General features: G+C 38.1%; 1 protein-coding gene across 3 annotated transcripts in view; it reads right to left on the bottom strand.

Moving 5' to 3' along the window:
• Nucleotides 1-26818, bottom strand: part of doc2b (double C2-like domains, beta) — a 130523-nt gene that overhangs the window by 53551 nt on the left and 50154 nt on the right. For 2 of the 3 annotated variants that reach the window (XM_079488331.1, XM_079488330.1), the window contains one exon: nucleotides 6986-7171. In XM_079488331.1, coding sequence (XP_079344457.1) covers nucleotides 6986-7171 — 186 coding nt within the window. Of the gene's footprint in view, nucleotides 1-6985; nucleotides 7654-26818 lie in introns of those variants that run through there. The other variant, XM_079488332.1, reaches the window with a different exon arrangement.

Raw genomic sequence — 26818 nt, 5'->3', positions numbered from 1 at the left:
TGTCGTACGGATAAAGAAAAATGGAGAGATCTGGAGGAGATCCGAGCGTCAAAGCAAAACCGTAAAAATGCTGTTCCCACCTAATCTGCTAAGTGAGAATAAAGATAAATGAGATTATTAGAGAAATGTTGCCCGACTCTGTGGTTTGAGGAACAAGACAGTTGCTGGGCGACTGAAAATAATGCTTGAAAGCAGCAATCTCACTGATTAATATCGACATCAGTGCACAAAGGCACCAGAGGTTCAAGGTAACAGCCGAGCACGACAAATTACTGCTGGATTTTTAAATTGTGTTCCCTTCTTTTGCAAAAAGGCATTTACCGTAAATGATCTCTGAAGCCTGTGTATATTTAATTGTATTCCTCCCTCTTGTCTGTCAGTGACTGCGTGTGTCAATCAGTCAGTGAAGTACACATACAGTGAGGTGTTATAAACAGCAAACACACACACAAAAAACAAGAAACCCATCAATGGAAGCCACAGATGGCAGACGTGACTGATAGCAAGACAGATGCAGAGCGGAGCTGGGATGGGGAGATGAGAAGAGAAGAGGAGAGAACAGGGGAGGAGAGACAAGGGGAGCGTTTTTACCCACCATTATTAACACTTTTTACAAATCAATTATATTAAAATGATTTAAACATTTTATTTTTATTTTTACGACAAATACTGGAAAGAAAACATCAATGAATACGAAAATAATAACATTAAGAATGACCCAAATTTCAGCCTCATCAACTGTACAAAATATGTCACCTATGACCAAATTTCATAAAAATATGCTTTAATTCTTGCTGTTAGTTAGTTCATCTAATAATGAAAATTCTGTCATCATTTACTTACCCGCTTGTTATTATAAACCTATATGACGGACTAAATGATGACAGAATTTTAACTTTATGCCTCTGAATAATGATTCTGGGTCCACAGAATATCACCTCTTAATTTAATTTTTCTTGTTAAGATAACTTCGCTTCGCCCAATATAAAATGTATTAAATAAAAATAATTTCTCTATTCAGCAACACGTTTTGGACCAAAAATAACATTTCCCATACTAAAAAACCTCCCCTAATCTCCCAACCAGAGAAGGAGAGACAGCAGGAGAGAAGAGAAAAGCAGAGATGATAGAAGGAAAAGAAAAAAGAACATGACAATGAAAAGAAAATACACACACATGTTGGGCCTCCATGTTTCCATAGAGACTTTTCAAAGACCTAATGATGTTTATACTGTACAAACTGTATATTCTACCCTCTAACCCTCTCCTTATCCTATACTTAACCTTCACACAACCCTTTCTGAATTTTCAAATATACAAACATCAATTAGTTTGATGTATAAGCTTCAGAATGAATGTGTGTTAAAGTACAGTATATTTCCCATCTGTAAACCCCCCAGGGGCAGGAAAGAGAGAGAAAATACAGTCTTTTCCTCTCATTATCTGTTATCTCACGACAGCTTGCACATAGGTCTGTTAATAGGATTCGACAGAAGGTTGCAGCTTGCTTTCAGGAAATCCTCCCCTGCTTATACCTGAACGTGCCCTCGCTTTACAGTACGTGTCTGAGAGCAACAGTAACTGTACAGTCTATGGTGGCACCGCAATAGATAAATATACACCTGCTCTGTTTTTCTCTGGTTTATTAGAAACTATGAACGTCCGTGAGAATGATATGATTGAGGCAGACCATTTCAATTATCCCTAAACATACTTTGCTATTGTCTATTTTTGTCATTCTTACTACTACTGTTTGATTCCACAGGTCAAGCGCAGGTATAAAAGCTTAGTCATAAGTGGGATCATTCGGGCTTTCAATCACAGTAAATCATCTCATATTATTTAAAGATAAGGGTGATATTCTGGGAAACCTTTCTGGTGCCCACTGGGACGTCATTAATGAATGTATGATCAGATGTGATTTGATTGGACCAGGCGGGGTAGCTGCTCAGTTGATGTTGCACTTTTCGGCAGCAATAAATATTAGCCTTGACAACAAACATGCTACACTTTGGTATCTGGTTTTCATCATGCAAATGTACCAATACGTGAATGCCTGAGCGCCACAGCATGGAGTGTATGTGTGTACTCCGATGCTTGAAACGACACGGCTATCAAATAACTGAAAAGTGGAACTAGTAAACAACTAAATTTGTACATTTTCCAAAGATAATATACACTCTTCAAAAAAGGTGCTTCAAAAGGTTCTTCGATGCCATAGAAGAACCTTTTGTTTCCATAAAGAACCTTTAACATCTGAAGAACCTTTCTGTTTCACAAAAGGTTCTTACTGTCGAAAATAGGTTCTTCAGATTAATTTTTTTTCTTTAAAGAACCTTTGGCTGAATATATCGACTATGTCATCACTGGGAAAAACCTTTTAAGCACCTTTAGTTTTGAGAGTAGTGTAGGTGATGCTTGACCATGGAAAACGTACGGCACAATTCTACTGTTCTAGGTATTGGCATGTGGTTGCTAGGGTGTTCTAGATGGTTGAGGCGTTTGATGCTGGGTGTCCAAATTCTGTCCTGGTGAGCGGGTGTCCTGCAATGTTTAGCTGCAACTCCAATCAAACACACCTGAACCAGCTACTCAAGGTCTCAACTACCAGACAGGTGTGTTAAGCCAAGTTGGAGCTAAACTCTGCAGGACTTTGGACAGCCCTGTGCTAGACCATCCCTTAAAGACACAGTTCACCCAAAAAAAAAATTCTGCCATCATTTATTCAAAACCTGTATGACCTGGAGAACAAACACAACATTGTGGTCCCATTGACTTCCACTGTATGTACACAAACCACAGAGACATTTCTCAAAATATCTTCTTTTGTGCTTCACATACAGGGTGTGAATGACAGACAGAGGTGAACAAATGATGACCATTTTTATTTTTGGGTGAACTGTCCCGTAGTATCTATGGTGTTTTATTATACCTGAGAATGTGCTCAATATGAATTCCCTTGCAGCGAAGATAAACATGGTTTGTACCGACCACAATGAGCTTTCAGCAGGAAATAATTGCTTGCTGGGAGCATAGAATCATTGAAATTCACAAGACAGTTAGAACCCCAAACAATTTGTTTTCTGATTTAGCTTGTCATATTATTACATTTTTACATTATTTCGGGCCTTTTTTGTTTAATTTTCCATAGTAAACAAGTCTGGAACCATGTCAGGTCTCCAAATAACAGCCAAAGTAAGATCTGTGTCCAGCTGGAATCCAAAACGGGACACAACTTCATGTTTTAAAATGTTTCCGATCATGAAAGCAGAGGGTCCTTGAAAACACCTTGCTCATGCACATGAGAGACTTGGTCTCACAGGAGCAGCGAGCTGCTGTCATTATGGCAATGGTGATGAGAAACTATTAGCTTCAGATGTGTCTCGCCATAGTGCCAGCAGCCCTCGGCCCCCTTCGGTTCTGGTGCCATGCGCTATTGTGAGGGCCAGAGGCATATCATCCATCATATAGTCAACAAACTCATTTGAAAATCAAATCCAACAGCGTGCAGTTGAGTCTACAAAAACAAAGAGGAAATTCTGGTACATTCTAGTGCTTTCTGTCCAACGGCTAAAACAAAAAACAGCCTTTTTGAACTCTTCTGAGATTTGATTTCTGCAAGTTCATTGCGGTTCTTGTCAACTAATATTTTAAAACCCCATCAAACTTAGTCTTACACAGAAAAAACTCCAATTCAGTTATGTAGTCCAACGAGAACAGTTTCTCGTGAACACATCCATCTTTCAGATGTCTTTCCAATCCATGTGGCCAAAGCCTGAAAAACAATTAACCTTTAAATTAACCTTGCCGTAATAGCCTCCCCTAACCACAGGGGTTAAATGTCACACATCAACCCGTGTCGCATACAGTATACTGCATTTCTGATGCTAAATCCACAAATCCTGCACAAAAATGCATTTGCCTGTTACATACTGGGCTGAAAAATGATCAGTTATGTAACCGAGACACAAACAGTTCCCAGATTCTTTTATAATCTGTACATCTCAATCTGTTTTTCACGATCGTGATGGATTGATCACATTTTCTGTTTTCAAAATTGGAAATTCAGCTTGAATCTGCCGCATCACCCTTGGTGGCTGTCGTTTACGTGACTTCAAACTGACAACTCACATTGAAAATCTATTACTTCGTGTTGCTTCACCACCATGAATCACTCCACACCATTTGACCAAAAAACTATTCCTTTAGTATACAATGAGGAATTTCTCACATAGTAGCAATGCAAAGAACACACCGGAGGAAGACGACTCCAATGACCCCCGATTTCCTGGTACAAGGTGCACAGGCGCTTATGGACAATTCCAGGATTGCATCATTCCAAGTGAGTGTTTTTTCTCAGAGCATCTGTGTTCGCTTAAAGTTAACAGATCAGCGATGTTGTCAGCACTAGTGACAACACATGTTGTTATTGGGGGCTTTGGTATAGTGGGACTTTGTAATTACTGCAATTAATGTATATTTAATAATTAGCACTAAATGTGAATAATGGATAACCGGCATTCTAACAGTGCTGATATTTACTAACAGCACTGGGATGTTTCACGGTGCAGTTAGCTGTCGAATTAGGGATTATCTCACTTCAGAGAGCAAAATGGAAACGTTACAGTCAGGGGATTACACTTTGAGCAAAAATAAGTGATTGGTGTTGCTATGGCAACTGTAACAACTGATGATTTGGCAACTTTGCAATAGTTTTCGTCAGCAGAGGAAAAACTTCAAAATGTTTCTCCTCTGAAAAATTATGGACTGTTTTGGAATTTTCCTTTTTGACCCAACATCCATATTTGGGTTGAAAGAACCAAGGGTTTTTGGTTAAAACAATACAATCTCAAGGCATAAAGGTAACAATTTTACAATGTGGCTAATTTTAGCTATTTTGTACGATGTCATTTGTACATTTTCAGTATAGCTTTTTTGTAATTGTACATTTCTGTATGATTCACAATGTAAAAATGCATGCGAATAAGCCAGGTTGGTTAAAACCACCCAACATAGGTCAATTTAAACCCAACAGTTAGGTTTTTCCACATCTTATCTAACCAAACAACCATTTATTTTTTCTTTAAGCCATTTAATCTAAAATGATGCTACTTAGTCCAAATCACAGTGGTGAGGTATTCAATACAACAGCACTCCTGCTGCGACACTGCATGATATTGGACAAATTATCAAACCTCTTCCATGTCTCTTGGTGACCATTTCATTCCAAATATATCGGGGCTCAGCTCTCAACTAAGCTCTGAAACAGAAGACTGCTCCGTTTGCAATCTGTCCAGCAGTACTACATAAATGCAAACGCCGTCCGCCAAATGTTTGTGAAAGTCCTTGTATTCCTTCTGTTGCATTAGCCAGCCTCGAGATCGTTCCCTCAGAGACGGTTTTCTTTAAGTTGCTCTGCAAAAATCCCTGCGAGACTTTGCAAGCATTAAACGCTCTGGCGAATAGGAGTAATTGGCTTATTTGTATTTCATGAGTCACATAACAAACCTGTCAGGTTAGCTTTTAATTTGTATCTGTTGTGCACGTAACAGGTGTATTGTGCTTCAGACGACAACAGACTATAAATGAAGGGAACCAAAGTATGGCGAGAAAGATATGACTTAGCGTGGCCGCATTTGTTGCACCCCAATAAATCGCGGCACTATAGCCCCATTCTAATCTATCATCATAAAACACACGCGCCGGTTGCATGCCCATGACCCTCTGCTTTGAAAATCACACATGCATCACATTCCTTCACAACATGGACTGGTTATACCGACCAAGGAACTTCATCAACCTGTGACACAGATGTCATCGTGTCTAAGCAATTGATATTGATCACAGTATGAGAGCGATACATGCAATTATACCATGGCGGACGTGTGCTTCCGATGCATGTTAAAGTCTTGCTCACCAATGTCCCAATTTTGAATTCAACACATTCACCAGCTTACATTGAGGTCAAAGGTTAACATCTGTCAACGACAGGTCAGTCCGTGCTATTCCAGCGCAGTACAGGATTATATCTAGAAGCTATCGTTATAGCTAAGCCATTTGCATTTCATCAGCGCATACAGCCGCTGTATAGATTAACCCAGTCTTAGACAGAGCCCTGCAATGATAAAATAACCACATGAGACAGCAGGGCTGTATCTAATCTAGTCTACAGGATGCCGTGATTGAAAACCGGACTCTGAGAGGAGTGATGGGGAGAGATCCATAATAGGATTTACATCTGGGGAGAGAGTTCTACAGATACAGAAACAGATGAGCAGCACCTGATGCCCACTAGAATCACTTTAAAGATTTACTGATCGATGGAGTAATCACAAAAACAGACACATGTTTTGATATATAACTATAGAGTGCCATTCACATTAACACAAGCGCACACCTTACATTTGGACAGAGACCAGATGCCCAGCCTGTGTTTGGAAAACCGAATCTCTGGTCAAAAATCTAATGAGCTTCCTACCTAGATAGCATTGTAAGGTACTGTAGGCTGTTATAAAATTAGGGAATAAAATGATGATGCCAAGTTTTGTGGCCAAATTCTAAAGCAGCATCTCTTAAGTAACTCAAATAAGGCAATCCCAGCATGAACTACAACAAAACAACTTTAAAAAATGTATCCATTAAATTATAATTATAGTCACATTTAATCGGTTTCATATTAGATTCAATCTTCATAAGATGCTGCCTCAAAAGGTAACAACCTATGTAGGCAGCTCACTAGCTTTTGGAACGGAGCAAATAAAAAACAATTAACAAGAGAATCACAGCCACAAAAACAACTCGCCAGCATTCAATCAGAGCTGCTAAAGTGGAGCTTTTCCCAGCACTGCTCATCCAGGGGGATGAAAAACAAACAGGCTTTCCTCGTTCCCGAATTTGATGACACAAAAACCCTCTCTGATAACATCTTGTACAGCAACAGTTGTCTTTCCAAAGCGATACAGAACAAGTAAAGAGAACTACTCACTGGAGTCGTCTGAATCGTAACCCTCCACGTCTGGCTCTTCCTCCTTCTTGGTGGACACGAGAGCCGTGGCGCCGAAGGCTTGGTCCAGGTCTTCCTCATCCTGTCTGGGGTCTGCGGCGGGGTCCTCAGACTTCTGGCTGGCGGAGGTGCTTCGCAGGGAGCTGGTGCGGCTGAGGGCCGGAGGAGCTGTGGGGGGGAAACCCCGCGGGTAACGGGGAAAATAATCAGAGATCTGTTTGATGGGCTGAATTGGACCAGGGCATACATCAATGGCCATGTGCTCCTGTATGCTGATGGTTGTCTTCTCGCCTTTGCGTTGTGTCATTCATGCGGCCCTTTGGAGGATGTGCCACCACCCCTGAACCCAGCAAAAGGGAGGGTGGGTGGTAACAGGTTTAAAAAAGAAAAGACAAAAATGAAAATGTAAAAGACCAGGAAAAGTAAAAGAGTCCGCTCTAAAGTAGAATCTTCAGCTTTCTGATGATGTCTTTGCGTCCCTGTAGAGCAGCTCAGCGTGTCTTTGTTTGTAAGTGCATGTGTGTATGTGTGAGAGTTTGCGATCGCAGCGGTGGGCTACATGAGAGGCTGCGGGCTGCACGCTGTGGTCATGCCGTCTGCCTGTGAGCTGCGCTCAGACCACTACAGCACACTAAGACTGTTACGGCGATAAATGCATGTGGGAGAGACAGAGAGAGAGAGAGAGAGAGAGAGAGAGAGAGAGAGAGGGAGGGCACAGGATTATACAGAGGGACGGATTGGCTGATGTCACTGCTTAGCAACATGACGGTAAACAGGAACCGGGCACGCGGATACTTAATTATGCTATTAGTCCATCTGTTTCAGAGAGCCAGAGAGGCTGTGTGCCCATCAGATGGGTGTGTGAATAAACCCACGTCACAAACAATAAACTTCAGCACGATCAGGAGCAACAGATGCTAAATGCCTAAAGTGCCTAAAGTCACATGTTTCAGGTTGCCTTGACTAATCCAGATAGAAATGTCTGGATGCAGAAGAGATAAGGCTGTGCTAGACATACTCTGTGAAGATGAAGAGAATTGCCACGAATGAAGATATTATATTACTGTTCTAGATTTTAAAGGCATGGTTCACTCCAAAATTTATTCATCCCATGTCATTTCAAATCAGCAGCTCTAATTGTATTGTAGCCATTTCAGTTCACTGTCTGTTGAATTTCAACAAAATCAAACCTCAGGAGTGACAAAGTCATCCAAAAGCAATGTGAAGGACTGACATCATGACAAGACAAATGAAAACTCATTAAAATCCAGGTTATCGCATAAAAAAATATTTTGAACTTTTCCTAAAAGCATGTACAAATACTGTTGTTGTGTTGCATAAAAGTGAATATGAACTTGTTTTTCAGCATTTGAGGTCTGGAAAAAATACAGAGCATCTTTCATTTTATTTTGAGATGTTTGTCCAGCTTTCACTTTCTGCAAATAACATTTTTTATGACAAATACATCAGCGCATACCTATAAATTAGAAATTGAGAAAAACTGAAAATAATTTTGAAATGGTCTCTTACATTTGTTTATCAGCGTCCATACAAACTGGTCATAGAGTCTGCATATGGTGGAGGTAATATTGGAGAATATGGGAAATATTGCAAAAGTGCTGGCTATTTAACCTGTGTGCTGCTTTACCGTTATGATAAATTGTAAGGAAAAGCCATTCTCACAATTTACAATAGCAAAGATTTATTGCCAAAGTGTGTAATCCTAATGCCCTCTCAAAATGACAAAGCAATGCTCTCAAGTGACAGTGTCACTTTTAACAAGGGATGGGAAACGTACAAAAATGAGTGAGGGATATAAATCGGACATACAATATTTTCAAACCGGGATTTTAAAAGGTTGTTCGTGATTTAGATGTAAACATTTAGCATTTCTAACCTTGAATCATTACCAAACAAAACATTGTAATTCATTTACTCAAGAAATTAAGAGTTTCCACATGCTTGCCATTATTCTTCAATGGGAAATAGTAAACGAGAACGAAGCTCATTATTTCTGTAATTCAGTCTGGAGATGCCTTTTTTGTGCTTCTGGAAGATTCATGCTCAACAAAACAAATAAATAGATAAAAAAGCTGGGAAAGTTCGATTACCTCCACTGAGTGCGTGACAAGAAAACTAGCACAGCAACCACCATTTGTCACGTTGATAACGTACCTGTTGTTAATTTATTGATTATAAAGTCTGGAGCAGAAATATGGCTGTGAACATAGCGGAGATTGGATAAATAGTTCATTGGTGAACTGAGACTAAATGTCAAAGAAGCAGCTTGGTTGTGAATAAACAAACCTGGTTATTTTTCTGTGAAACACTGTAACTGTAAGTGGTAATGAACAACCATTGTAAACAAAAACAGCCAGAAAATTGTGTTTACAAGAATAGTTCACCCAAAAATGGTCCCAATAGACTTGACCATAGTCATTTTCTTACTATTACGGAAAGTCACATTTTTTTGGGGTGAACTGTTCCTTTCAATGACTGCGATGTTGTAAAATGTAATGCATTTTAACAGTGCATCTGATAGAATCTCAGTACTACTGCACTCATAGTCTCTTTACCAATTTTGTTTTCATGTGCAATTCATAACACGACCTGTCCATAATGTCTCTTTACGGGCATGGTTCTTTATTTAATCTGGCTTGTGTAATCAGGGGATAAAAAGGGTTAGTGGATACTGTCTGTTTGGGCCCTTGGCCGAGATCAAATGTCATTCATATGAGGCTCCAATGCGCTGGGGGAATGTTTGGAGACGGTTATGGACCAAATATGAATCAGCAAGGCCATTCATGACAAAGTTCAAGGCTACTGACATTTCTACAACAAAGAAAAAACTCACTTTGGTTTCTCTGGCTGACTCTCAAAGAATGATCATAGGCCAATAAAAAGAAAACATAGTACTTTAGTTGTTATTATTATCGCCATCAGTTATAATTATGTGCTTATAGTACATGATGGTAATGAGATTTGAATTGTTAATTTGTGATTGGTCGTGATTAATAGCTTTACAATTCGCATCCTATTCATTAAATCTAGGTAGACAGAGTATTGTAACATGATTGAGAAGTGCAGTATAGATTACTTAGATAGAACTACATGCCTATAAAATAGCTACATTTTATGAGCATATGGTGCCTACAGATGTACCCACAGTCAACACAGCACGTTAAAGCTTTCAATATTTTACCTGTGCAAACCAAACACTGGTCAAAAAAGTACTTGCCCTGTTGCCATTTCAGGAGGCATTTCCTCCCTTTAGCTTTCAGAACTGTAAAAGCACTGATCTGAATCTGATGTTTACAGGATGGATGAATGGCAAAAATAAACCATTCTTGTGAGCAGTCCTTGTTAAAAAGGAAGAGTTTAGATTATTCAGAAAGTAGAATGTTATTGAGAAAAGTTTTGGTTTTAAAGAGAATACTGTAATCCATGAAATTGCGACAATTTAGCCACCTGTTTGGTATCAAAAGTAATATGTAAAAGTGAATTTTTAATACTGTTTATCTGCAATGTTATTACATTTACATTTATTCATTTGGCAGACGTCTTTATCCAAAGCGACTTACAAGTAGCTTTTTTTTATACAGTGGCACATTACTGCAGAGCAATCAGGGGCCTTCAGTCATGACCTAGAACCGGCAACCTTCTGATCACAAGCCCAACGCTCAAACCATAAGGCCTTCGGTTCAGGATGTATGTGTTGTGACTTTTGGCAATGGACTGCATGTATTGAATGATAAAAAAACTAAATACACTGCAAACAATTTCACAATGATTTTTTACAGTTGTTTCACCTGTGATTAATATTTTGCACTAAGTTAACAAAAATGTCTGTAAAATTAACGTATAATGTACTGTATATAACTACATGTCCATATTCTATTCATTTTTTCAACAGTTTAAGACTATTTTAATACAATACCGATGTCTCAAAATTTCTAGATTTAACAAACGTTCTTTTCTATGGATTTGAGATGTGTTCAGGATGTAAGTCATGGTGACATCATGCTGTGAATCTGAAATCATTAACAGATATTCACTTAATAAATGAACGACAGGGGTCTGCTTGAGAGATGCCCTTTAAAGCAGTTACAAGAAAAATATTATGTTTTGGGTAGTATTTACCTGCTGAGGGAAATACATTTGCATACATGAATTTAACATAAGACAAACAGAACAAAATAAAAAAGAAACAATTGTAAACAAAATAAATTCAACAGTACCAATACAGTACACTTTAGGGGTTGCACAACCTAGTCGAATAGTTGACATTAACGATCTGGTGCGACATTTAATGTTTGATGTCGACTAGTCGCGGGTCCTGTGATTTTTTTGACACTGAACCTTTAAGAAGACGGCTGCCTGTTCCAAGGACCTGCGCACGGTACGGATGTCATTCCCACCCAGTTCAGCTCGATTCTGTCACACTCCCGGCAATAATATATGTTATCTTGTCCTGCTTCCGAACGCATCATTCACAATGTATATGTAACACGGTTTCAGGCCTGGTTTCACTCTGAAGTTTTTTTTCTCCTCCAATGCAGTTTTGGGTTCCTCGCCACCGTTTGCATACTGTTTTGCACTGTTTGCCTGGCCGGGGGGGGGCTGCTAGAATGTATAGTCTTATTTAATAAACACTGCATATAGGAATTATAGTGTGTCTGATATTTGACCTGTGTTTTGACTTGCATAAGCTTTTATGTTTTGCTTATAGTCAATGTTTTCTTGTACAGCTGCTTTGTAACAAAGAAAATTGTAAAAAGCGCTATATAAATAAAGCTGACTCGACTTGACGGTTCAATAAAAGGAAGGAGGCGGGAACCGGCAAACATAGCACAAGCTTTTAATAAAATAAACAAACAATAAAACAAAAGTAGCTCCCTCACGGTCGACTGCCGGCCACACAAACATAATAAAACATGACAAACTCGAGGCCTGGTCCTCTCTCGCCCTTCCTTTTTGTCGCTCCTCTCTTATGCTTCCGGAGCTCCTCCGTGAAAGATGCAAGACCGGTGCACGCACAGCTGATGCTCGTTTTCACTCAAGTCACCGGCCTTGCGCCGTTCCCTCCCGGCTCTCATACCGCCCTGCTCACCACAGTGTCCTATTTTCGTCCGCAACATTCAGGATTTGTTCTGACGCGGCAAAAGCTTGCAGGTAAAGCCTTACGTATCAGACTGCTAGCTTCTACAGGCAGATCTTTTAATAATATAGGCTATATTTGTACTTGTTCAACAGTTTATTTAAACATGAAAGAAACAGAATAAATACAATTGTTTCTGACAGTCACATATGAGCTTTGAAACTGCTGAAACTGCTTTGAAATTGGCTGCTGTGTCACTGAGGTCCTGCGTTTGTCGGTCCGCTAGTGTTGGCTGATATTCTCTAGTACACTTACTTCTACACTTTATTCAGGTCACTACTGAGGTGTACGTGTGTGATAGCATAGAATGTGCAAACCAATCTGTCTATAGTATTACAAATTCCCCCTCATCCCCCGCAACTGTCAGTGCTAAAATCAACTTTGTTTTCGTTCATGAGAATGCAACGGCCCATATCAGTGAATACATATTTATAACTGCAGCATGTGGCGCATTAGGTTTTTACACCGGAATAGCCAAAGGCATTAGATGGACGAGAGAAAAGATGTCAGATAGAGACTGATGGATGAATGCAGATCCTATTAGACACGCAACGCTCCAAAACTAAGACTCAACTGAATAAAAGATGAAAAGGATTATTTTTATATTCTCTTGTGAAGTGAAGTGTTTGGAAAAACTTAAATGTGCAGAGTTATACAGGACTCCCCAAATGCGGTCCGCCGTCCATTGTGCATTGACATGTGGACGGCTGATTATTCAGAATGCCAAGTTAGTCAGAATTTTGTAATAAGAGGGAGACTTTCGAGATAATTTTTCCCTGTTATAGGCAATACCTGCAGGTGTTTTTAAAAGTTATGTGAAGAGAGATAGAAATAGGTAACACAAGCTGCTCTAAGTGCACTATTAGCACAGCTGCTCTCGCTCGTGGCCAGAGTTACTTAACCTAAACTGTTCAGCAACACGTATCAAATTGACTGATGGAACCACGGTAATTGGGTTGATAAGTGGTGATGAAACGGCGCACAGGGAGGATGCGGCCGACCTCCCTTAGAGGTTCTGCATTAAGAGCTAGGTACAGAACATCAACAAAACCATACGTACATCAGAACTAAGCTCCTTTGGAAAATACATTGTTTTAAATTAACCAAATCTACAGATGCAAAGACATGTTCCCTCAAATCTTTGTTTGTGCAAATAACGTCTGGACACAGTGGTTTTTCTGTGAATATTCAGATTTTTTTCGCCGCGTGACTGATCGCTAATTGTACCACATAAATTACCTTATCCTTTCACTAATGACTATCTTGAGCTGTGATGTCAAAACATTTTGGTCCCAGATGGTGTCATTATCGCTGACTGGACCATACTAGCCAACCAAACCTTGATCTTCTGGATGTGTAGAGAAAGATTCAGTGTGTTATCCATAGTTATAAATCCATAGGGAAGGTACAGAAATGTAGATTTGCAGGTGCCATTACTCAAAGTAATCTACAGGGCTTTCAAACTATACCATCATTTTTCAGTATGTGTGTTCCTTAAGAATTCAAGGCAAAAGCTTTCCCCTGGCCTTGGGTTTGTGGGGAATTTATATCACAAGCAAACAAAACTGTAATTTTATGACTGGTTCCAAATTTTACATTTACAACTGGTCTCAGTTAGTCTACCACAGTATACAAAGCTTAGAATAACTTTTTTATTTTTTTTGGGGGGATAGGAAAGTAGAAAAGAAGTAGAGACTGTACTAATGGGTATGATGTTGACAGAAGAGATGTGCCGATGTTTTTTAGCCGATTCTTAAAGACAACTACAGAATCCTCATGTAGCAAGAGCTAGATCATTCCAGAGTCGTGAAACATATCCGGAGAAAGTGCATGAGAGTGATTTCAGTGTGAAATGTCAATCGGGCATACTGAGATTTGTGCAGAAACTGTCGATCATTAGGCTGAAATGACAGGTGGAGCTCTGTGTCATAGCAGTGATAGGAAAAGCCATGTTTCCGAATGACAGAGCCTAGGGACGTTGGGTATATGGAGAAGAGCAGCGGTCCAAGAACTGAGCCCTGGGGTACCCCTGTACTGAGATGCAGGGACTCCGAGACCTCACCTCTCCAGGATACTCTGAATGACCTATCCGATAGACACCCTAGTCTTGAGGGTCTTAGTAAAATATTGCTACATACTTCACTATTACCTATCGCCGGCTGAGACAGGGTGTCTTTTCATGTTGACGCAAGGAAGAGATCCTGCGGGCATAATGTTATTGTTGTAATATTAGGTGTATAACGGAGCAGTTTTGAAGGTCATTGTTTATCTGAAACCAGTGTGCTGCTTGTATATAATGGTGTCATCTTCGCTTATTTTATTCATTTGCTTTATTCATTTGCGTGGTCTAAACTATGATAAAGCTAAACATGTTGTGCTTGCATTGCACAGCACGGTTGAGGGCAGAGCTAGCTTACAGTAAATAACAACGCTGTTAAAGGCATTTGATCTGACAGCAAGATAGCAGTTAAGAGCAAGTAAGTAGACATTTCCCCCCTTTGAAATGTAAGGGACAACCCGGCTACGAACCGCAGGGTAGAGGGAGAGGAAACACTTGACAATGCTTGTCCATTTAGGGCTACTGTACATAACATGGTGGTGCAACATGACGAATTCAATGTATGTAGGCCTGCTCTTTATGTAGATAGAAATAGTTTTTTCTTAGGTAAAACAAACACAGCGCTTCATTACGTAAGGTCTTTATACAGAGCCGAAGAAATGGTTTGGTATATTATATTGTATTTCTGTCAATACTGTAGATTCTCCTAAAAATCCCTCATTGCTCCATTAAGTTAAATGATTTGCTCATTGCTTTTTAACTAAAAGTTGTTCTTTGTCTTCGTGAGAGGCATCTAGTATAAAGATTAAAAACAGTCTGTAAAATAAATCTATTTTAAATCTCATAACCGACAATTTCTCTTTACATTATGCATAATGAGGTGGAAAAACACTGCAGTAGATGACTGAACACGAGGACTGAAAATGGAGCCTAAACAATAAAAACAATTCATAATGAGTTAACAGGCACTCCCTGTTCATTATACTAAAAATGCTCAGTGTTTCCAGACAGCCTGTAGATGTGTCGCTGATTCAAGTCAATTACACCTCTGGCCCTGCTCAGTCAATCTATTGACTGAGCCAGAGAATGTCTATAGAGTTCGGGGTTTGTAATCACAGAGTCTCTGGTAGCAATTCCAGCAAGGAAAATAGATTTTTACATTTTCTGGAAAAACATCAGCTGTGTTTTGGGGGAAATATTCAGAGTCAAAATGCTGAGGTGTTATGAACGGTTACCATGGTGTTTCTATCCAGTTGTTAAAGGGGTCTGAAAAGTTGTAAGCATACAGTTATGCTAAGTCTAAGGTGTTCTCCGTAAATGCTATGGCATTACTATGTGGTTTCTAGGGTGTTTGAGGTTGTCACTATGGGCTTGCTATGTGGTTTCTAGGGTGTTCTGGGTGGTTGCTATGGCATTACTAGGTGGCTTCTAGGGTGTACTGGGTGGTCGCTATGGTGCCACTAGGTGGTTTCGAATGTGTAATGGGTGGTCACTATGGCATTGCTAGGTGGTTTCTAGGGTGTTAGAGGTGGTGACTATGGGATTAGGTGGTTTTAAGGTGTTTTGGATGGTTTAGCATTTCTGGGTGATTGCTATGGTGATGCTTTATAATTTGTTTCATATTCTGAAATACTACAAATGTCCTTTCTTTCTACAATGTTAAGTGTATTGGATTGTTTGGCAAACTCATCTGAACAACTAAAATATAAATAACCAATAGCACACTTGTTCTGTTACAGCTAAACAAGACTTTGATCAACTTTCCAGGAACAGATGCACGGTAACTGCAGTTCACTGGCAAGCACTCTCCTAAATATTTGCATTCAGTTGATTAATGAATTCTAAACATAGGCCTAAAAATCACTGAGAGCACTCAAATGCAAACTAAATCCAGAATGATCATTATCCGTGCCAAAAATTCTGTATTAGTCAGCATGCTGCAAATGTACAGTTAATGTCTTTCTGAAGAGAAGCCTAAAGGGTTGAAGCAGAAAGGTCATTACATGCATGTTGAAAAATCTTAGTGTATATGTTGCTCACCTGCTAAAGGAATCTGCAGAAAAGTTCAAACATTTCTGTGTCAGCCAAAAGCAGCTCATCTCTCTACAAACAAAACTCAGGATGGTACTTGTACAGACTTGTACTGTACAATGTATCATTTTGTAATCTGTAGTATAATTATTATTTACTAGTGCATTTAACTATTCCTTTAAATATATGGCTAGTGAACAATAATTTAAATTACTACTGCTGTATCTTCTTTTGTTCAGCTGTCAGCAATTCATGTAGGTTGTAAACAGGCAACATCAGCCCTTTCTTTCACCTATTTCAAGCTAATAAAATGATTCTCTATTACAACTAACAAACATAACATCATTGACAGTACAAATAGCTGCATGTGGCAGTCAGTGGGCTCCAGCAATGTTACTTCCAATGTGTGGAAATAATGACCAAAATTGCTACTTTCAAAAAACAAGATCATGCTCTTATTGTGAATATATAACAGTTGTTCTTGTGCTGCATTTCAACAAATAGAGAGAAGAGTTTTGAGGCCTTTCAGTTCAAACTAATAAAATGTGTCACATCAACAACTGGCAATTAATGAAATTACCAGCTGCTAAATGGAGGCTGTTGTCAGCCTTTTGTTTCAGTTTGTTTAGATGTGTTGAACTGAAAATTCTAGGATATGTCAATTGAAAAAGAAAATAGTTGTTCAATTTAAGCTTGCCTAATTAATCTGAGTTAACATTTTTGTTATAGCGTAAAAAATAAACAGAAACTAACCAGTGGCAGATCTAAGATTTTTTTAAAGCAGGGGCCAGACTGGGGCCATCAATTCTTTTTTTATTTTTCAAATGCTGCTTGCTGCACTACCAGGTTTCTGAACACAACACTGAAGATGAGTTAGGGAATGATGCAGGTGTATTGATGACAAACAGAGATTTAGGATGGGGTACACCAACAATGATTAGGCTTAAATCTAGATTAAATTAGGGTTTATTTAATAATTCGGTTGCTCCAAACTGTAAATCTTGTTTAAAAATAAGCGCTCAAGTACAAGATGCAATGCTTTCTTATCCAATACATACAAGCACAACGTATGTGATTAAATGGGAAAAACGACATCCTGTGAAGAGGAAATTGTTTTAGCGCTAGTGCTGGACAATAATTCAATAAGAATATCTATCATGATAGAATTAATTTCGATAACGATGATATGATTTTTGAACACATTTTCGATATTTTAATACACATTACACTTCCGGGTCTGAGCCCTCCCTATGATCCACGGCAGCCGCTACTGGTGTTAGAAAGTGGCACTACGTTGTGCCCCAGTATAAATCTCTAGTTTAAGTTTAATATTGATCATTTTTGTCCATATATTAATTTACAAAACGGAAAGCAGCACCCGTCAAAAACCATCATTATAAATATACATTATTATCATGAAAATACCTGAGGAGGCTTGAAAAACAGTGATAGAAAGACGCCGAATGCAGATAGGAAGGCAGCATTTCCTGGTTATACGTGTGGTACTTATTCCATGGAGCATAGGAGCTCAGAGCGCCCTCTGGCTTTCGGATGCAGCTGCAATATAACAGTATATCACTGACAAACTGCGCAAAAAACATCGTAGCCAACCACCAAATTGCGTGCGATTTCTTTTCAATTAATCTTGCAGCCCTAACTGAAACTAATGTACATGGTTCTTAATGTCAACTTGCAGGAGAGCATGGCAAATCTTGTATAAAGTTTTGACAAAAAAGAAATACATAAAATTGAGTGGACGTTAATAACTGAAGATGTAGATACATTTAGATGAATATGCCAAAAGAAAAAAGTGTCAAGTAATGGGAGGCCTGTGCCCCTGTAGAGCTTGGAAGATACGGCCATGCTTTAAGCACATTTTGAAGTTATGGAATTATACTTTGAATCACACTTCACCCAGATGAAAGTTTAAATACGGGTTAAAGTTAATCCAAGATTTGTCAATCTTTTTAAATTGAAGTGGTGCAACACAACTTGAATTGATATAAAACTAGGATCAACAAACCTTATATTAGCTAAACTCTGTTTATTTTAATCCTTGCTGGTGCAGTCCAAAATTTTTACTTGCTCTGCCAACATTTTCACCGGCCCTGCCATAAAAACTAAAATAGTTGTTATTTTTGACCCATCGTGTTATCTTTTATTCTAATTAGCAAACTTATTTCAAAACCAAAATAGATTCAATCTAATACCACAGCAAAAACTATTGAAATAACAAATATAAAGTTCAAACATTATTAAGACAAGTAAACAGACAGTAAATAACAACTATCTCTCTCTCTTTCGGGCTGCTCCCGTTATCAGAGGTCGTCACAGTTGTTTGTACTCTGCATGCAGTCAGTAAATAATAACAAAGGAACAAAAAAAAGACAAGCTATAGCACGTAAAATAAATAAACAGAACAGTTAAACATTACTTTAGGTTTTTAGGCATAATGTTGTTCAGATACAGATATCAAATGCTATAGCCTTATCAAAATAATATTTTCTATGGTCAATGGTGGCCAGGAACTGTTTGGTTATAAGCATTCTTCAAAACAAAGCTCTGTATTCATCAGAAGAAAGAAATGTATACAGAACTAGAGGGTGATTAAATACATTTTTATTTGTGGGTGAACTTTCCCTTTAAGGAGTGTTTTGCTGACATCACAACAAGCAGACTGTGCAATATTACATATTTAATCCTCATATTGAGTTTTATTCCTCAATAGATGTTACAGCAATCTACTGGATTACAGAACAGCTACTTCAGTATAAAGCTAGACGGAGAAAGTCAGGCCAAAGGCTTAAATACAACTTATTTCAAGAAGAGGGAAATATGCTTCAGTTTCCTCCCTGACTAAGGTGGCTCAGTGCATCAAATGCCAAAATTAAAGATAGATAGTTGAGACTAATTCTTGTCATATATAAGGCTGGAAGTTGTACACATATCAAGAAAACAACAAGATATCTTTCAATGTACAGTGGTGGAAACGTTTCCAAAAACTCTCAATATTTGTACATTACAGTTTTAGTCTGACTAACTAAAGATGCAAAGTCTGTTGCGAAAAACTAGCTTATGGCTGTCTTCGATTACAAATAATGTACAGTAATTCACATTGCATTGAGGGAAAAGCAAGACACTAAAAGCAAGACACATGCAAATCATGTTAAGACAAAACATGGACCAATATAATATAGAAAAAAGTTAATATATTTAAAAATGTACTTGTTAAATTGATGCAAGAAATACTGTACTATGCTGTAAATATGCTTTTTATTTCACATCATATAGCACTTTTATATGTTTATTAAATGTGTATTCTCAGAATTTGATTTGTAGAATAACATTTTAATGAGTTATTTAAAGGTATGAATGTTTTATTTTTAAAGATAAAGCTCAAACAGGCTGATGACTTCGGTTAGGTTAGTGTGTGTGGTTTCACCAAAGACTTGCTGAAAATAATAGAGAAACTGTTCTAAATACTTTGGTGTTTAAAAATCCCCTTCAGTTTGTGTATTTCAAATGTCAAAACATGACATTCACATACACCTAAAATGCACTCTGTTATTTGTCAAAGCTCTCGTCTCAAATGTTCACATATTTCCAACCTAAAGCCTATGGAAACTTTTAGAGATGTAGAGTTACACTAACAAAACAATGAAATGGTACACTAAAAAGTACCACGGTTTTGCAAGCTGATGTCATAACCACCAATGTCTGCAAATTAACAAACATGAAAATTCTTTCAATATGAATGAACGATTTAGTCATTCCAAACATGCATGGCTTTTTTTCTTAACATAAAAGAAGATGTTTTGAGAAATATCTCAATCGTTTTGTCGCCATATAATGGAAGTCGATAAGCTCCAATGTTGTTTGGTTACCAACGTTCTTCACAATATTTATTTGTGTTTGGCATAAAAAAGTCATATAGGTTTGGATTGACATTTGTGTTGTTAAATAATGAAATAATTTTCATTTCTATACGAACACCCCTTTAATGTTAAGGATCATGTCATGCAGTCTTTTGTTTTTGGTTTTACTAGTTCCAAAAAATGATATATACAGTATTTATACAGTATAAACCTATATTAAACATATCTTGACAAAAGTACAGTATATCTGCAGGATTTACTCATCAAAACAAGTTGCACTAAACAAGACCAATGCAATAAACTTTAAGCCATAGCAAATGTACAGTAATACTTTACAAGAGATGTTATATTATCTGATGCTCTTTCACTCGTTTTTCCCACAAAAAAGATGCAATCAGCCAAAAAGCATCTCCGAATTGATATACTATGCTGAGAAATATTACTAAATGAGTTTTGCTAATATTCCAGCCATCAGACGAAGCCTGAAGGATTGGTTGAAATCCTAAAGGATTGGATCAAGTCTTACACAAGCTGATAAATGAAACACTATGAATCGCCGGGTCACAAATCATTGCGCAACTTCCAGATTTTTCAATAAGTCGCTCTCATCATAACTAATACCCGTGTGAAGAGTTCAAAAACATATTGTGCAAAATCATTCATATTCATCAGGCCTTCGCTCCAAAATGCCCCAGGAAGCCCAATTTAACTCCAATTTCGGCACTGCTCACTTTGAACTATGAGTCAGAGCTACAACACGAGGAAACAAAAGATGTTGCAGAACCCAGCTGAAAGGTTAATTATATTGGTCCAGGCATCATATTTAGGGGTCGGACAAAATATAAGAGCATTCATGCAAGACTGTAAAAACTTTACATGACATGAAGGCAAAGGATTACAATAGAGTTTATTTGGTAAAGATACAAAGGCAGGGTTGTGTTATCAGTATTACCCACAGCATGACCGAAACACAGTATGATCAGGGACACTTCAGCGATGTCACAAAGGTGCAGTGTTTGAATTGTGTCAAAGCTCTTTGGGGGTCCCCTTACCAGACATAAAACAAGCCAGTACAAGCAACAATCACAGTAATTTGACTACATAACATGCATAAATGTCTAATGTCATTCCTTGGGCTAGAGCAGATGGGTACCCTTCTCGTCAAAATCGGAGCTCATGTTTGCAGAAGGTAGTGCAAAATAATCTCTGGGGAATGCGAACAATATCTGAGGGACAGAAAAATATTCTTGGGGAAAAGCAAAAGTTTTGCAAAGCAATGCAAAAGATGTAAAATATTGTCACTGCCTAGCAATGTTTTCAACCGCCTGTATGTACCTTTCAATATGAGAGGATCTGCACGCTCCAAGTTTAACTCAGCGCAACATCTCCCTCTGTACATGTCTTCATTGAACACTAGCCAGGTTTCCATTAGAGACTTGCGCAAAATTTTGTTGTTGTGCCGTTGCGCAAATTTTTTTATTTACTTCAAAAATGATGTTATGCGATTAAAGTGTATTTTAATTCTTCTCGATAAGTCATTCTGGCCGTACTTCTTCTTTGTACGTTTTATGGCAGGCTTATACTTTTTTTACAAACTTTAGTGCATAGTGCACACTACTGTGATGAAAGAGTGGAGAGAAATGTCTATATTTCCTAATATATTACCTCACATTTACTAATAAATCTCCATACTGCACTCACTCATTTTCCTGCATTTGGGCCATCATGTACTTTAAGTTTACTTAATGTGAATTCCTTACATCCTATCTTTCCAAATAGGAAAATTCTCGTGTTTTCATTGGGCATATTTTCAGTGTGCTATTTCAATTTGGGCAGTTTGAAGGGTAATGGAAACTTGGCTATTGTGTGGCACACTTGAGTATGCATGGATAGGCTATTTTCTGCTAAAAAGGTCATTTTAATTTGGTCAAACGGTCAATAGTATTTTTTTAGAATCTTCCTCCGTTGCAAGTTGAAAATGTATCAGTGTATCTGTCAAACGCAAAAGTGTTTGCAAACGGTGCACAGGCTCAAATGCAACAAGGAAAAAAATTGCTTTGAAATTCAAAACATGTTCAAATGAATGTGTGAAAATGTAGAAAAGATTGCTGAGCCTTTTAAATTGTGAAAAAGTTCATATCTGAATTATTCATGTTGTTCAGAGGCCTGAACAGCATTATAGATGTTTATCATCTTAGACAGCTGCCTGACAAGAAAACATCATTTCGCTCTGATAAACTTCATTAAATACTTAAAATCGTACGTTTTTTCCACTCTATTTTCCGCTATGGTTGGTTTGTACATGGAAATCAGAGGTTTTGCTGGAATCCAAATGCATGAAGGGTGCTCTTTGATGTAAAAATCACTGACACAATGCTTAGTTTAGGCTATGGCTAAAGTAAAAAAAAAACGTATGAACAGCAGTAACAGTTTCGAATAACACAATAATTTGCTGTAGCAACATTTTACACTTTATAAGAATGCTGGGTTATTAGTGTGTCAAAAAGGTACAAAGCCGTTGGGTTGAATCAACCAAGAACAGATTTATATTTGACCCAAAAATGGGTTAAACCAACCCACTATAGGTTTTTTTACACCCAACATTTTGTGTGAGTGTAAAGTGAAAAACAATTGTCATTATTTATTTCTGTTGAACAGAAATATGATAGATATGTACATGACAGCCGCATTTACTCTCTTCTAGTGTTCCATGGATAAAATGTTTATTTTGAACCGAACTATCTTTTTAGGGATGTTTTGCTGAACCTTTATTATGCAAAGCTACCTGTTTATGTCAGGACCTTGTATTGACTGAAATGCTGTTTCTCTGTATTTAATGAAATATCCAGAATGAAAAAAACATGAAGGTTTACTCTACGGGCTGTGAACATTTGGCCATGCAATGCAAAGACCATTCTCACTGTGTTCTGGCAAAGTAATTAATGGTCACTTTTTCACAGTATTATGATGAAATGATTATGCAATGGATGAATAATAAAAAGAAGTTTGAAGAAATTCCTTATTCCTACAAAACTCAGATTTTTTTTAATTAAATTGTAAATTTCATGTAAACAAGGCACTGATATATGGCAAGCCAAATTAGCTTTTAATCATTCTCATGATATGACATTTTGATATAAACAATACATTTTTTTACTAGTGAAAACTATCATTCTTGATATTAAGAATGGAATTTCTACTTGTAACAATTGCTATTTTTGATTACAGTAATTACATTTTTGAAATAAAAAATTTGAATTCTTGATATTAACAATCACGCAATCACTTGCAGAAATGTGTATTCTTGATATCAAAAATGTAATTTCAAATAGTAAATAACGTAATACTTTATATCTGTAATTGCATTTTTACTATTTAAATATCACAGTAGACTGCCATTCATATTCAATTTCAGATAACATAATTTATTTCATGTTAAAAGTCTTACTCCAGATATCAGAAATGCAATTCCTATGTGTAACAACAAAAAAAAAATTATCAATAATGGTGTGGTCACTAGTGATAATGTCTATTCTTAAGATTAAGAATTAAAATACTACATGTAAAAATGCCAATTTCTGATATCAATAATTACATTTTCACTAGTGACAATGTTAATCCTTGATATCAATAATGTGATTGTTACTAGTAAGAAAGCCATTTTAGATATCAACAATTACTCTCAGATTTATTGATATCTGAAATCTATTTCCTGATATCAGAAATACCAAATGCAACATGTTAAAATTCATTTACAGATATCAAGAATGAGCATTTCAACTAGTGAAAATTTAATTATTGATATGCGGAATTAACATTTTTACTAGTAAAAAGTTATTTGTTGATATAAAAAATTATGTTTTTTTCTAGTAAGAAATGAATTATTGATATCTGAAATTGAATTCGAATGGCAGTCTATTGTGATATTTAACTTTTTTTTACTAGTTGAAATTCTATTTTTTATAATCAAGAGTACACATTACTGCGATTGATGATGTCATTGTTGATATAAAAAATTCACATTTTTACTAGTGCAAATGTAATTACTGATATTATAAATAGCAATTGTTACTAGTAGAAATTCCATTCTTGATATCAAGAATTAATGTTTTCACTAGTAAAAATGTATTTGTTGATATCACAAATGCATATCCTGAAAATGATTAAAAGCTATTTCAGCTTGCCATACTGATATGGCATAGACCATGGAAGATATTTTGATAAATGTCCTGGTTTTGTGTCCATACAATGAAAGTCAAGGGGTTGTTTGGTTACCAGCATTCCTCAAAATAACTATTTCTGTTCGCAGAAGAAAAAAATCATAAAGGTTTGGAATGACATCAGTAACCGATGACCAGGGCCAGACGGAATTCGCGTCCGCGGGGATCCGCGAATATTTCCGCAGAATATTACTTTGAGTACGCATCAAGTACTCTGCTGTTTAGTGTTGCAATCTGACAATTTTATGGCGTGATCGATTCCACAGAACTCCACAGTCTACTTCTCAATCGAATCTTATAGATTGTGTAAGAGCCTCGAAGTAGGCTACAGGAACAAGCGAATTTTGCCTCACGCAAAGCAAAAGCAAAAGTAAAAAGCAAAAGTAAAAATTAAGCTAATTAAGCAGCCTGTCTATATAAATGCCCACACGATATGGTTGTCGTGTTCGTATTGCATCACGTGTTTTTGTTGATAAAAGCAAGCGTAGCCTACACATTATACTTTGGTTTAAGAAGCGCTGCTTAATCAGACGCAACAAACTCAGACACAACAATGCAATGAGCGAACAAGTTTGTGAAGTTATTCTTGATTTTACTTGTAAAGTTTAAAGGCCCATTCTCTCAAATCTTTTAACACATTTTAAACAATTATTAAAACAACTATTCCGCAGAATTCCGCAGATTAAGAAATAAATTCTGCACAGAATTAACAAAAAAAGTCAGCAGATTCCGTCTGGCACTGCCGTTGACCCAACTGTACCCACCCAACAACTATCTGGATCCCACCCCAAACATGCCATTACACAACGAAAGTGTATTGCACAACAGAAATGAAACTTTACAGTCTACAATCGATATATCATGGCCAGAAGCTCTTGTTCACCAAACGCTTGGACACACACTGACTCGCTGGAAAGTGAATGCATATCCATGTTGGTATATTGGCAGAGTGATTCAGCTTTGCTCCGCGGTGCTGTGAGGAGAACAGAGCTCACACTGTAGCACGATCGATGGAGCAGAACTTTCAGAACGAGTGACTCACTGATCCTCCACAAGCTCCGGCTTTAAAGACAGGTTCGAGATTTATATATACAGTGTATATATATAGCCATCAAATGTGAAAATGAAAGAAGTATGACATCTGTAAAATAGACCGCCGAGTGCTGTTCGCCACACCGCGCTCATCCACCCTCGGTTTTGTCTGTCAGATATCATTTGGAACTCTTTAACGTGAGGCGCGTGCGCCTCATTCATTTGAAATTTGATGAATGCATAAATTGATGACTAAATCAGCACATGGACTTCCTGGAAGCCCGTTCTCACTCTTCTCTCGAACCCACCTGATGCTAGGGAATTTGGTGGAGGCCTGCTCTTCTCAACTCCCCGCGTGTCGATCGATAGGATCTCCTGCAACGTCTCCCCGCAAATATGAGACCGGCGTAACTTGCAAGCAAAACTGCCGGAGCGTCTCTCGCGATGACGGATGAGCCTGAAGGACCTCAGAGGGTAAAGGATCAGATGCAACGGCAGGACAACATCCTGACATCCGTACACAGGCTGTCTGTGAAAGTGACAGTGAGGGCTACTGAGGGAATTGTTGAAGCATGGATACTTGTCTCTGATTGGAAAAATAAACTCCTCTCACAGCAGGAACGGGAGGTGGGCACTGACAGTCCAACTCCTCTGAAGTCACCTGGATGGGATGGTTTCACGTGGCGTATAAGACGCTGGGATTACTTCGTAGTGAAGTAACTAAATTTGGTGAAGATGGTATAACGCCTAGCTTGTCAATCTGGGCCTGATTCAAAGCAGCTGGGTTTGCTATTTCGAATGTGATGACATGAAGATACTTATTGTAAGTCGCTTAAGCGTCTAGAAAATGCGTAACACTAAACAAAGGGTGAAGGTTGTCACGTTTTCTTCACCATTGCGAAGGATTACAGCCGCACTGCGATGATCTAAACCACAACATAAGCGTTACAAATGCGAGGTTTACCCTACTCTGGTTCTTTTCATTTTTCAAAGGCCGAGCTCTTTAATCACTTCCCGCGTGGCATCGCCAAACGCGGTGCCAATAAAGCGAATCACTCCAGCTCTGTTATTTACACTCTGTAAAGGCCTGGAGGTCAGTCAACTGATGGCAACGTAGAAACCGAGGGAATCTCGCATGCCGCGCAGCCCATTATAGAGGCGGCGCTGTGAAAAGGTCACGCTGATCGTTTGGATCCCTCTTCTCATTTTCTATACAATCTCTCACTCGCTTTCAATTTCTCACTTTGCGACTCATTTGCATTCCAAAGCGCACAAAAAACCCTCTCCTTCGTCGGGCGATCGTTTTGAAACCCCTTAATCACGGCCTTGCAGATGCACAGCTCACTTAATGCTTTCTCTCCGTATCGACCTCGAGAAAAAACGCGGACACGAGGGTGAGATAATCGTCTTTGGGTACGTATAGTCAAATGCTCAGCACGG

This window comes from Barbatula barbatula (genome assembly GCF_947034865.1).
Source record: "Barbatula barbatula genome assembly, chromosome: 2".
NCBI lineage: Eukaryota > Metazoa > Chordata > Actinopteri > Cypriniformes > Nemacheilidae > Barbatula > Barbatula barbatula.
Note: the sequence above shows the minus strand (reverse complement) of the source record. Positions and strands in the feature narration are given on the sequence as shown.